Source organism: Rhincodon typus, chromosome 1 (genome assembly GCF_021869965.1).
Source record: "Rhincodon typus isolate 14 chromosome 1, sRhiTyp1.1, whole genome shotgun sequence".
Classification (NCBI taxonomy): domain Eukaryota; kingdom Metazoa; phylum Chordata; class Chondrichthyes; order Orectolobiformes; family Rhincodontidae; genus Rhincodon; species Rhincodon typus.
The window spans coordinates 40,613,000-40,625,739 of record NC_063332.1 but is presented as its reverse complement, the minus strand read 5'-3'; the positions used below and the strand labels follow the sequence as shown (position 1 = coordinate 40,625,739).

Here is a 12,740-nt window from a genome sequence, read left to right as displayed (position 1 = left end):
ATTTCTACATGTTGCATTCAAGTGGTTCTATTCACACCTCATCTCCAGTTCTTTACTATACCCATTATCACTTCCTTCGTCTTTTGGACCATGAAAACTGTTGCCAGTTAATCATCATCAGAGGAGCAGGAAGGCTGACGTTTCGGGCCTAGACACTTCATCAGAAAAGGGGGAGGGGAAGGGGGTTCTGAAATAAATAGGGAGAGAGGGGGAGGCGGATAGAAGATGGGTAGAGGAGAAGATAAGTGGAGCGGAAACAGACAGGTCAAAGAGGCGGGGATGGAGCCAGTAAAGGTGAGTATAGGTGGGGACGTAGGGAGGGGATAGGTCAGTCCAGGGAGGACAGACAGATCAAGGGGGCGGGATGAGGTTAGTAGGTAGGAGATGGAGGTGCGGCTTGAGGTGGGAGGAGGGGATAGGTGGGAGGAAGAACAGGTTAGGGAGGCGGGGACGAGCTGGGCTGGTTTTGGGATGCGGTAGGGGGAGGAGAGATTTTGAAGCTTGTGAAATCCACATTGATACCATTGGGCTGCAGGGTTCCCAAGCGGAATACGAGTTGCTGTTCCTGCAACCTTCAGGTGGCATCGTTGTGGCACTGCAGGAGGCCCAGGATGGACATGTCATCTGAGGAATGGGAGGGGGAGTTGAAATGGTTCGCGACTGGGAGGTGCAGTTGTTTATTGCGAACCGAGCGTAAGTGTTCTGCAAAGCGGTCCCCGAGCCTCTGCTTGGTTTCCCCGATGTAGAGGAGGCCACAACAGGAACAGCGGATACAGTATACCACATTGGCAGATGTGCAGGTGAACATCTGCTTGATGTGGAAAGTCTTCCTGGGGCCTGGGATAGGGGTGAGGGAGGAGGTATGGGGGTAGGTGTAGCACTTCCTGCGGTTGCAGGGAAAAGTGCCGGGTGTGGTGGGGCTGGAGGGGAGTGTGGAGCGGACAAGGGAATCACGGAGAGAGTGGTCCTTCCGGAAAGCAGATAAGGTGGGGAGGGAAAGATGTCTTTGGTGGTGGGGTCGGATTGCAGATGGCAGAAGTGTCGGAGGATGATGCGTTGGATCCAGAGGTTGGTGGGGTGGTACGTGAGGACGAGAAGTTGCGGTCCTTGAAAAACAAGGACATCTGAGATGTACGGGAGTGGAATGCCTCACCTTGGGAGCAGATGCGGTGGAGGCGAAGGAATTGGGAATAATGGCATTTTTGCAGGAAGGTGAGTGGGAGGAGGTGTATTCTAGCTTCAAAATCTCCCCTCCCCCTACCGCATCCCAAAACCAGCCCAGCTCGTCCCCGCCTCTCGAACCTGTTCTTCCTCCCACCTATCCCCTCCTCCCACCTCAAGCCGCACCCCCATCTCCTACCGACTAACCTCATCCCGCCCCCTTGACCTGTCCGTCCTCCCTGGACTGACCTATCCCCTCCCTACCTCCCCACCTACACTCACCTTTACTGGCTCCATCCCCGCCTCTTCGACCTGTCTGTTTCCGCTCCACTTATCTTCTCCTCTACCCATCTTCTATCCGCCTCCCCCTCTCTCCCTATTTATTTCAGAACTCCCTTCCCCACCCCATTTCTGATGAAGGGTCTAGGCCCGAAACGTCAACTTTCCTGCTCCTCTGATGCTGCTTGGCCTGCTGTGTTCATCCAAATCTACACCTTGTTATCTCAGATTCTCCAGCATCTGCAGTTCCTACTATCACTGCCAGTTAATCATCTTTCCTTCCACACTATCAGCAATCTTCCCTTTGATCTTGCTTCCCACAAACCCACTTTGCTTCTGCGAAACCTTATATCATTCCCCTGTTCTGGTGAAGGGCCATTGCTCTGAAATTTTAACTCTGTTTCTCTTTCCACAGAAGATACCTGGGCTATTGAGTGTTTCCAGCATTTTCAATTTTTATTTCAGATTTCCAACTTCTGCAGAATGTTGTTTTGTAGACAATTCCTTGAGATAAGTCTGCATTTATCTAAGTTAAAATATCTTTGCCCTTTATTTGGTGACACTTTCACTCTAAACTCCTTCACTCTCTAACCTTTCCCTGATCTCCCTGCCTGTTCCATTTGCTGTCTTTCACTTTCTCTCCAGTAAGAAAGCCATTAAATCCATTTCCCTTTAGTTCTGATCATTGGAGTCTCTCCATAGTAACCGCCAGATCTCCTGAGCTCCTCTAGCATTCTCTGATTATATTTCAGATTTGCAGCATCCACACTATTCTGCTTTTGTTTTAGGATAGGCCTGAAAGATGCCGGTTCTAATCCTTAGTCTGAAACAAAAACGATAATTGCTGGAGAAACTCAGCAGGTCTGGCAGCAGCTGTGGGAAGAAAGCGGAGTTGACATTTTGAGTCTGGTGACCTGTCATCGGGACAGAGGACTTGAAATGTCAACTCTGCTTCCTTCCCACAGATGCTGCCAGACCTGCTGAGTTTCTCCAGCATTCTACTTTAATCCCTAGTCTGATGATTTTAGCTGATGGAGTAAATGAGACAACGAATTGGGATTCTCTTTCATCAATTATTCAGTGACACACTTCTTCAAAGTGCAGTTAAGTGGATCCAAGCTGATGCCAGAATTGGATACAACCCCAATACCATCTATTACACTGAGTTTTATTAACTCAGACTGGAAGAGCGTCCAGTTGGGCAAGACAGTTCACCAACCCTGGAGCTGTAACCCCAACATGAGAGAAAAATTCAGACCAAAGCAAAGTGGATCAAAGTGACTTAAGAAACAGGTCTGACGTCAGGCATTTCTTCATATCTATTGAAAAACTGACTAAAGCAGATCTATTAGTGTGTAAAATGCTAACTGCTTGCAGAAATTCACACACACACATTCAAATAGACTTTCAATTTACAGTTTAATTTCTGACCGGTTTACAAAGAATAACTCCAATGCCAAAGCAAAACACCATTTTAACACAAACATACTCTTGACAGTGTATTTGTTTATATAGCATCTCTTTCCTTTCTAAAATTCTAATCCAGAAGATGGTTTCAGGATTTACTGAAAACAGTTTTATTACTTACAGACGCATATGTAAATTCATTCAGAAAATTGGGGTGGGGGTAAAGAAATGTGGGTAATTCAGTAGACTTGACCAATTGTTATTTATTTTCCTAATAGTAAAACAATCCTAATATTAATTGACTAATAATATTGTTCCTATGGGCAAATAGAAAAATTTTCATTTGGTAAGAAAAATTGTGCTGCTGTTGACAATAAATGATTAGCAATTACACACATTACTGGTAAAAATCCAGAGTGAGTGGGACACTTTAAGAAACTGTTTGGTTGACTGTTTTAGTCAAGTATACATTCCAATTATGCATATTCCATGGGCATCAAATTGGAGAGAGGAATTCTCCAAAGAAGCAGCATTTTCTAAATGGACGAGAAGTCAAATGGCAAAGAAAGTCATTTTTTTTTTGATTGATACCCCTGAGCACCACAATCCAGCTTTCACTTTAATGCACTGGATTAGTCAAGAAGAAAACAAAAATAAAGTTTCATACAGAGCTAGTAAGCCATTTTAGAATCTAAAGTCCTACTGTGTAGCATTGCAAAAAAGCCTAAACAAAGTGAACAACACATAATGGACACAAGTAATATTTACTAGCAACGTGCTACTGTTCAACGAAGTGTGAAATGTATTGTTTGATCTTTGGTACACAGCAAAAAAGAAGCCACCATTATACCTGGTTCACAGTAAGCTAGAATTCCAGCTAATGGCAACTTGTTCCCTTCCTAACACCCTGCAAAGATCCTAATGATGCGACTGGGAGTTGACAATCTGCTATTCAGAATAATGAGGTAGGTGTACAATAGAATATTCCCTTCTTTGGTACAACATTACAAAATTTAAAAAAAAACAGTGACTGGTGAAAATAAATGCTTCACAAGTGGCTTTACAATAAAAATACAAATTAAATAAAATGACTTCTATGAGGTATATTATGAGCATCTCTTTTTTTCTCATTAAATGTTAATTAGAAGATTCACGAGGTATTCGGCTGCATCTGTGAACAGCAAATGGACAGGGGTAGAGGCAGAGGTTGCCATTTGAGTATATCTGAAGTCAAGAAAAAGAAATCAATATACCAGCAAGATACTTCTTTCAGACTAAATTCTATAGACTTGACAAGCCTTTGCAATGAGCTGTTGGATTCTGACAGCATTAATTTGAACAGACACACCTCCACCTCCCCCTTGACTCCATTCAACAGCCTGGGTCAGTGCATCACTGTCAACATGATCATCTGGCCCTATTCAATAAAGCCACTTAATTGATAAAACTGCCCCACTGCTTCTTTTTCTTTCTCTTTGTGCACTTAATCATAAATCTCCATATTATCGCTGCACAGGGACAGACGTGCAGCCATCATTGTGAACAACAGGACGTGGATGATAAGACAGAATTGATCCCTGTAACATAGTTGTAGCTTTGTAAAAGGTCAGGCCCCAGATGTATTCCCAAGATTCTTGCCTGATATGGCAATTTCCTTTCGAGATCCAGTACCGTATGAACAATCCCCAAGCTGTTTTCTCTCTCTGTAGTCTTATGAAGATTAAACTTCCTTCAGTAATTTAGTGTCATTCGCACCAAACACCATAAACATAAAGGTGTCAATCAGACCATTTAAAAACTGTTCCCCTGCTTCAATATTGTAATATTTTCACTTTTCTTTTATATTTACTTTTATATTAATATGATTGTTGAATTCAGCCCTGTGATTGATGCCATATATCCTGATAAATTATTCCTCTCTTTGGTAAAAGCTGAGTTACAGTATATGTTATATTTTTTTCCTGAAAACAACTGATTATTGAAACAAAATAATCAATCCCCCTCAATCATGAAACATTATTAGGATGCAAATATGATCAATCGCTTTTTTTTTCCTTTTTCTCCCCTTCATTTTGGCCACATCTAATAAATTTTCCAAAAATTGAGCACTTCTGCAGTACGCAATAAAACGGACAAGTGTGTCCAATTAAAATGGTCATCCTGAATCTCATCACCATCTTCATTGAAGAGTCTGTGTTTATGTGGATGTCCATTTAGAAATATAAGTGTCAACCCACTTACAGAAAGCAACAGATTTACGCTAAGTTAAAATCTCTGATTTTGTTTTTCTTTCACGAAAATTGAGTGGATTCCAGTCCAACAGTGATTAACTGTACAATATAGTAAATGTGACCCTCCATGCATGATTGAGTTTATTTTCCCCATCACTTCACCTGCAAAGTTATTAACATTCTCATTGCAAACTTTCCTTGCAAAAAAAAATTACACTGTCAAAAAAACACCAGAGTCTTCAGGGACTGTCTTGTGTGATCTCCTGTGTATTGTTGAGGCTTCAAGGTGCAGAACTGGTCGGAGTGTGAACGTGAGATGAGGAAGAGGAAGGCTGGGCTTGTGCTGCTAATGCCGGACTAGGCATGACCTGAGAGCTGCTGTTGTTCCCGTTGCTGCCAGACATTGCGGGAATGACTGGCCTTCGTGCGAAGAGAACCCCTGAGAAAAGGTAAAAGTTAGAATTCGCTATTTAATACGAACACACATACAAACACACGTGAGCATATTCTCAACAGATAGATAGGTATATCCTATTCCAATTTCTAATTGAACACACGTTGGTCTTAGGGTGGGTTGGAAGTTCAAATAGTACAATTTTGTGTTTAAAACTGAAATAAAAATGCCACAGTTTATTCTACTTCCTCCAACTGTCCATTGAGAAACCAGTCATTGGCTGGGAGAAATGGACAATGCACACATGATACTTCCTCTATCTCGCTGTACCCAAAAATTCCAGTCAAATGCTGTACATGCATAAAGAGGCTCTGGGTCTGTTTCAACGAGGAGGACGACATGCCCATTTGCAGGAATCTTTAAAATTGCAGCACAGTAAGAATCATGAGATAACAAGGTGTAGAGCTGGATGAACACAGCAGGCCAAACAGCATTAGAGGAGCAGGAAGGCTGACGTTTCGGGCCTAGACCCTTCTTCAGAAATGGAATCATGGTTGTCAGTGGGGCAGATAAAATCAAATGGAGGTTTTTAAAATGACATTAGGATTTGATAAACACAAATACACTACTTTCTCTTATAGCGGGATTTCACAAGTGAGGGAGTTCAATCTTTAAAATTAGTACCAGGCCATTTAAGAGTTAAATGTGAAGCAATTTTCAGACAAGTGCCAGTAGGTGCCTAGAACTCTATTTCCATAAGGCTGTGGATGCCAGTTCAGTTTAGGTTACTAAGATGGAGATGAATGTACTTTTGTTTGGCAAAGGCATAAACATACATAGATCAAAGACAGGTGAATGTTGTTGAAGTAAAGATTGGCCTTGACATAACAAAATGGAAAAACAAGTTTGAGGGGCTGACAGATCAATTCTTACATACTCTATAAGGCCATGCAAGTTTATATTGCATTAAATTGGCTCATATGCCAAAGTGCCGGTGTCAGACACTCCTGTATAAATAGTTGTTAACATTTACAAGGAACAACAATATAATTCTTACTGTAATTCACAGTTTATTGAGGTGTATCACTTGCATTATCAACTTGATTTTGTAAGGTATTTAGACAGTCTCTGGGTTGTGAATGAATTCTGTTCTTGAGTACTTTCACAAATCGATTTGTACGAAAGTTGGAACACAATGCCGGGATGATCCCTGGTATGGAGGGATTGTCTTATAAAGCAGAGGCTAAACAGGTTGGGTCTCTATTCACTGGAGTTTAGAAGAATGTGAGATGATCTTATTGAAACACATAGGATTCTTAAGGGGCTTGACAGGGTAAATGCTCAGAGGATGTTTCCCTTCATGGGAGAGTCTGGGACCAGAGGGCATAGTCTCAGAATAAAGTGGCACCAATTTAAGACTGAGATTTGGAGGAATTTCTTCTCTCAGAGGGTGGTGAGTCTTTGGAACTCCTTGCTACAGAGCTGTGAGGCAGAATCCTTGTGCATAATTAAGACTTTACATAGATTCTTGATCCGTAGAGGAATCAAGGGTTGTGGGGAAAGGGCAGAAAAGTAGACATGAGGAGTGTCAAATCAGCCATGATCCCATTGAATGACAGAGCAGGCTCCAGGGGCCAAATGGCTTACTCCTGTTTCCATTTCTTATCATCTTATGGTCTTAGGGCAATATAACATAGCCGTTTATAAGTGTGAGGAAACATTCACATGTCAGCTCTTTAAAATTAATATTAATACACCCCTGTGTGTGAGTTTGTTCAGAAGCCTGATATTTGTGAATTGAGGACCATGTGTACAATTTTAGTAGGTAATAAATATAGAGGTAAATTATTGGTTATCTGATCTTGAGCAAATATTGACAAATCCATTTTGACTGCACAATCCTCCAATTTATAGTACTTTCTATTTTAATTATGGAGAAACCTGGGTTAAGGGTGGCATGGTGGCTCAGCAGTGATCCAGGTTTGATTCCAGCCTCGGGCGACTGTCTGTGTGGAGTTCTCATCATTTCTGTGTGGTTGTCCACTGGATGTTCTGGTTTCCTCTCACAGTCCAAATATATGCAGGCTAGATGGATTAGCCGTGCTAAATGCAGGGTTACGGAGACAGGGTTAGAGGGCTGTCTCTGGGTGGGATGCTCTTTCGAGGGTCAATGTAGACTTGATGGGCCAAATGGCCTCTTTCTGCACTGTAGGGATTTTATGATTAAGTGACAAGGCCTGCTGCACCAACACAACTAAGACTAAAAAGAATACGAGAGAAAATTAATGAGATAATAACATAGTGAAATGTGAAGAAAACTGCCACACTTTGCCTGTGAATTTTCAATGAACTTCCATATTGGAGCCACAAAGAATATAACGATCTTCTTTTCAGTGATTATATTATTTTTGGGCAAAAGTGTGCAATCTCTTACAAATGCAAAATCTACCTGAGTGTATTTCCCTTCAGCTCTGAACAGGGAGATCAGTATAGGATTTGATGCTGTCATGCCAAATAATTTCAGTTTAAAATTTTGTTTTATTTTCACAATCATCCCTTTTGTCATTTAATCTTACTTGCTTGACTTCCATTCTATCACAGACTCTCCTTATTATTCCTTCTCCTTTCACCACTTTGTTTGCCTTTGTACTTACTGAAACCTTTTGCACCATGAAAATGTTAGCTTTCTTCAGTCGTTGACCTGAAATGTTAACTGCTCTTTCTCTATGATAAGGTCATCTCTAAGTTTTCTAAATTCCAACGTGTAAAGACACAAGCTACTCAACGAGTAGACACAACCTACCCAACCTCTCCTCATTAGAACATCCTCCGATGTTCTCCTCTGTCAACCTCCTGGACTTGATGCTGCCTGACCCGTTGAGTTTCTCCAACCTTTTGCATCTGCATTTCAGTTTTAGAACATAGAACAGTACAGCACAATACAGGTCCTTCGGCCCACGATGTTGTGCCGACCTATTATCCTACTAAGATCAAACTACCCTACATACCCTACATTATACTGTTTTAGATCTGAGTTCTGAAGATACTGAATGTTATTTTGAATTTTCCGTATTAGCACACAAGAATGCTATGATGGTGAACACCTCAGGTCAATCTCTTCAGTACAATATGGAATACAGAAGCAGGCCTCTGTAGTGTCTTATAAAAGAGCACCAGGAAGGACAATCAGCACGCATTTAGACACAATTGGCAAATTTGTTTCTGAAGATGGTGGATAGGGCCAACTGTCAATGTTATCCACCTACTTAGGATCCTGAGAGGACTTAGCAAGGTGGATGCTAAAAAGGCATGTTCCCAGATGGAAAACCCAGTTTATGGAAGCACAGTTTAAAAATCAAGGTTCTTCCATTTAAGGATGAGTTGAAGAGAAATATTTTCACTCGAAGGATCATGAGACTTTGGAACTCTCTTCCCCAGAGAGCAGTGGATATAGATTCACTGAATGCTGTTAAGTCAGAGGTAGATACAGTCTTGACTAACAGGGGAATCAGAGGTAAGTGGGAGTCACAGCATCATAGAATCTCCTCTCACTTCAATAACATGCCCCCAGTTTTGGACTTCTTCACCTTCGGGAAAAAACCTTTGCTATTTACCTTATCCATGCCCTTCATGATTTTATAAACGTCTGTAAGGTCATTCCTCAACCTCCTACACTCCAGTGAGAAAAGACCCAGCCTATCTAAACTACTATTAAAACTCAAACACTCCATTCCCAGCAGCATCCTTGTAAATCTTTTCTGAACCCTCTCCAATTAAATTTTCTAGAATGGTGGAGCTGCCTTGATGGGCTGAATTTCCTGCTCCTGCTCCCATAGTCCTATGGTGCTGGAATCCTTCCTGCAACATAAAAGGGGTAAGCACCAGCATTCCTTTGCACACTGTAGAATGATTGGAAATATAAACAGGGTCTATGGATGGCTGATTATGGTTAGCATGGTGTCAGGCAATTCATGAGAGGCTTCAAAGTACAAAGGCTGCACCAACTATGAAAGATGGGTGAATATTTCACTACAGTTCCACATGCTACATTTTTTTTCTGGTCACGACAACACAGTGGCTCAGCGCCTGGGACCCAGGTTCGATTCCATTCTTGGATGACCGCCTGTGTGGAGTTTGCACATTCTCCCTGTGTCTGCTTGGGTGTGCTCTGGTTTCCTCCCACAGTCCAAAGATGTGAGGTTAGCTGGATTGGCCATGTTAAATTGCCCAAAGTGTCCAGGGATGTGAAGGCTAGGTGGATTAGCCATGGGAAATGCAGTGTTACAGCAATGGGATGGGTCTGGGTGGGCTGCTGTTTGCAGTCAAAGTGTAGACTCAATGGGTGAATGGCCTGCTTCCACACTGTAGGGATTCTATGATAATGTTTGCAACAGCTTTCTAAGCTGTCGATCTTTTTTAGTACTGTATGCTTCTGTGCTTGGTACAACATTCCTGATAACTATTCCAGTCCTATCCACACTTCCATTCCACCCCCCTACTTCCCCATTCAATCTTATTTAATTCCATGTTTCTATTTGTTCCTTATGGAGTGGGTGGAAGTTAAAGGGCAAGTGAACATGGCAAAGAAGACTCTGAACTACCAATGCTTACACAATGGTAATTAAACCCTCAGCTCAACAACACAGTCTGGATTCAGCAGTCTGTTTCTCAATCTAAGACAATGAGCACAATCGACCACAAATCAACAAGGGCAATTTCAAGATATTTAACTTTTTTAACTGCATTGGACTGCCACTTCATTAGAATGGATTTTATAGTAAAGACATCAAATTGTGTATAGAACTTAACGCCACTGCACTGCTATAAGTTATTGGATTTCCTGCTTGCAATTACATCGGAAAACAGCCTTCTATTTACCTGTGTAGACAACTCCATTTATTTCTATTGACATGTTGATGCTGCTAATGCCATTTGTAGACAGGTTCAATGCAGTTTCTTGTCTGTCATCTGCTGGGGAAAGCAAGAAGAAGAAAATACCAATATGAGTGTCAAAAAGTAAGATAGCTGAGAGAGTAAACTAGAGATGATAAGCTGACTCCTGGGACCTGATCGCACTGCGATATTTGATTACTAAGTTTCTCTTAACAAATAGTCTAAATGTTTCTCTTCCCCTTCCTTACATGTTTTAATTAAGGTAAAATTTGGCCCAATTAATGAAATTCTTTATCATCTACAGTTTTTCTTTCTAACTAGATTCTGTAAGTTTTTTAAAATAAAGTATGGGGAGTAATTGACATCTAACCACTTCTTTTTAGTTCTTCCTCCTCTTTTACACTTTGATATGTCCTACATTATGAAGTTTTAGTTTTCACCCCGATTTTGTAATAAAAAGGTTGACTCTAGATTAGTTATAAAATGTTCTGTAAACCAAAAGGATATCTATGATGATGGGCATAAGACGAGAGAAAGTAATCCTTGACCGATCAAAGTTCGCTCATCTGGTTTAAATTTAAACAAAGCTTAGCCATTAATTGTCAGTAATCATCTAACTGGTGCACTCTCCAAGGCAACACCTCTACAAATCAAAGTCCACTCACCAACCAATCACCATGCTCATCTCATATAGTATAAAGATGCTGTTCCCGACTGTAGTGATTATAACAAGGTGGGCTTCATAGAATATGAGTTCCCTGATTGGGGCTAGTAATCTGGTCCAATCAGGGAGCCCTGGCTGACAGATTAGAACAGAAGTGTCAGAAGTTCTGTTCACTCCGAGACCTGCCTCTGATGAAGCCACGCCAGTGTCAAGTACTATGCATGTGTAAATAAAGGATGACTTGATGACACCATGCTGGCCTATGTAGAGTTATTTCAACCTTGACATTGGTATTCTTGTGAATTCTTTAATACAAGATGAAAAACTTCAATTCAAGTGATTTTTTTAAAAGCAATATTCAAGTTCTCTTTCACTGAACAAACTATTGAATATGAAGCAGTATTTGTACTTCTGGTGTGTCACTTATCTGGATTTCAGTGAACAGTCAGCATGAAGTGTGTGCTTTGCAGGCATTCAACCACAGACCAAGTACAGCTAGTATCATAGAATTTTAAAACTCAGAGGGTCATTTAGTTCGTTGTTGACTTCTTGAAAGAGTTATCCAATTATGCAGACACCACAGCTTCTTTCCTCCCTTCAGATTGCTATCAATTCTCTTAAAATCATTCTTGAATCCTCTTCAGTACCCATCCAGTGAGTGCATAGGATCATGGGTCTTAGGAACAGGAGAAGACGATATGGCCCTTCAAGTCTGTTGTAATGGCTGACCCGGTTGTGGTCTCAACTCCACTTTCTTGCTTGCTACACTAGATTCCCTGTCAGTTAAAATTTATCTAAATCTGCATTGAATATATCCAATGAACACCAAATCCTTCCGCCTCCCGAGCCCACCCTCGCCTCTGTTATTTCCTATGAAAGAGTACTACATGTTAATGACACTTTGAGAGAATAAAAAGTTTCGTCATCTCCTTCTTCAAAGGCTCTTATTTTGAAACTGTTCACCTTACATCTGGTTTCTATGACAAGAGAAATTCCCTCTCCGAATCCACCCTGTCAAGACCCCTCAGGATCTTATGTGGTTTAATCAAATCATCTCATTCTACACTCCAATGGATAAAGGTCCAACCTGTTCAATCTTTCTGCCTAAGATAAACACTTTCATCCAAGGAGTAAGTCTAGTGAACCGACTCTGAACTGCTTCTTATGCAATTTTTATCTGTATTTTCTTCAATAAACAGTACTCCAGATGTTGTCTCACCACATAGCTGCAGTAAAATTTCCCAACTCATATTCTATTCCTCTTGCAATGAGTATAAACATTCCATGTTTTTCTTCCTATTCACCTAATGTACCTGCAAACTAACATTTTGTGATTCACGTACCAGGAAACCATGATCCTTCTGTACCTTCAAGTTCTGCAAATTTTCTCTGCATTATACACCACAGTATGCACCAAAAATGTTTTCCTTCCATATAACAGGCCGCATACCATCAAAAGGTGCAACATCCAGAGGGTAAGCTCAGAGGAAGAAATGTAGCTTACAGTATCAACTTCTGCACAGGATGTTTTCAAGTACAAACAGAAAACATCACTCATTCAATCTTATGCAATTAAAACAGAAGCTAGGAAGAATAGGCTAAAGGTTGAAGACAGTGAAGGCACCACGACGAGCCTCAGGAAGGTGAAAGTTACATGATGCAAAAATCAGCCATTAAAATAACATACATGTTGCAAGCTTCCCTAGTGAAT

The 12,740-nt window shown here is 41.2% G+C and overlaps 1 protein-coding gene across 1 annotated transcript in view; it reads right to left on the bottom strand.

Annotated features, from left to right (window-relative positions):
• Nucleotides 1-2,876: 2,876 nt before the first annotated feature.
• The window catches only part of LOC109918584 (AT-rich interactive domain-containing protein 3A-like), a 29,948-nt gene continuing 20,084 nt past the window's right edge, over nt 2,877-12,740 (bottom strand). Inside the window, exons 5-6 of the mRNA XM_048604583.1 lie at nt 10,351-10,440; nt 2,877-5,517 (exon numbers count right to left, since the gene is read on the bottom strand). Coding sequence (XP_048460540.1) covers nt 5,360-5,517; nt 10,351-10,440 — 248 coding nt within the window. The 3' untranslated portion in view covers nt 2,877-5,359. The remainder of the gene's footprint in view (nt 5,518-10,350; nt 10,441-12,740) is intronic.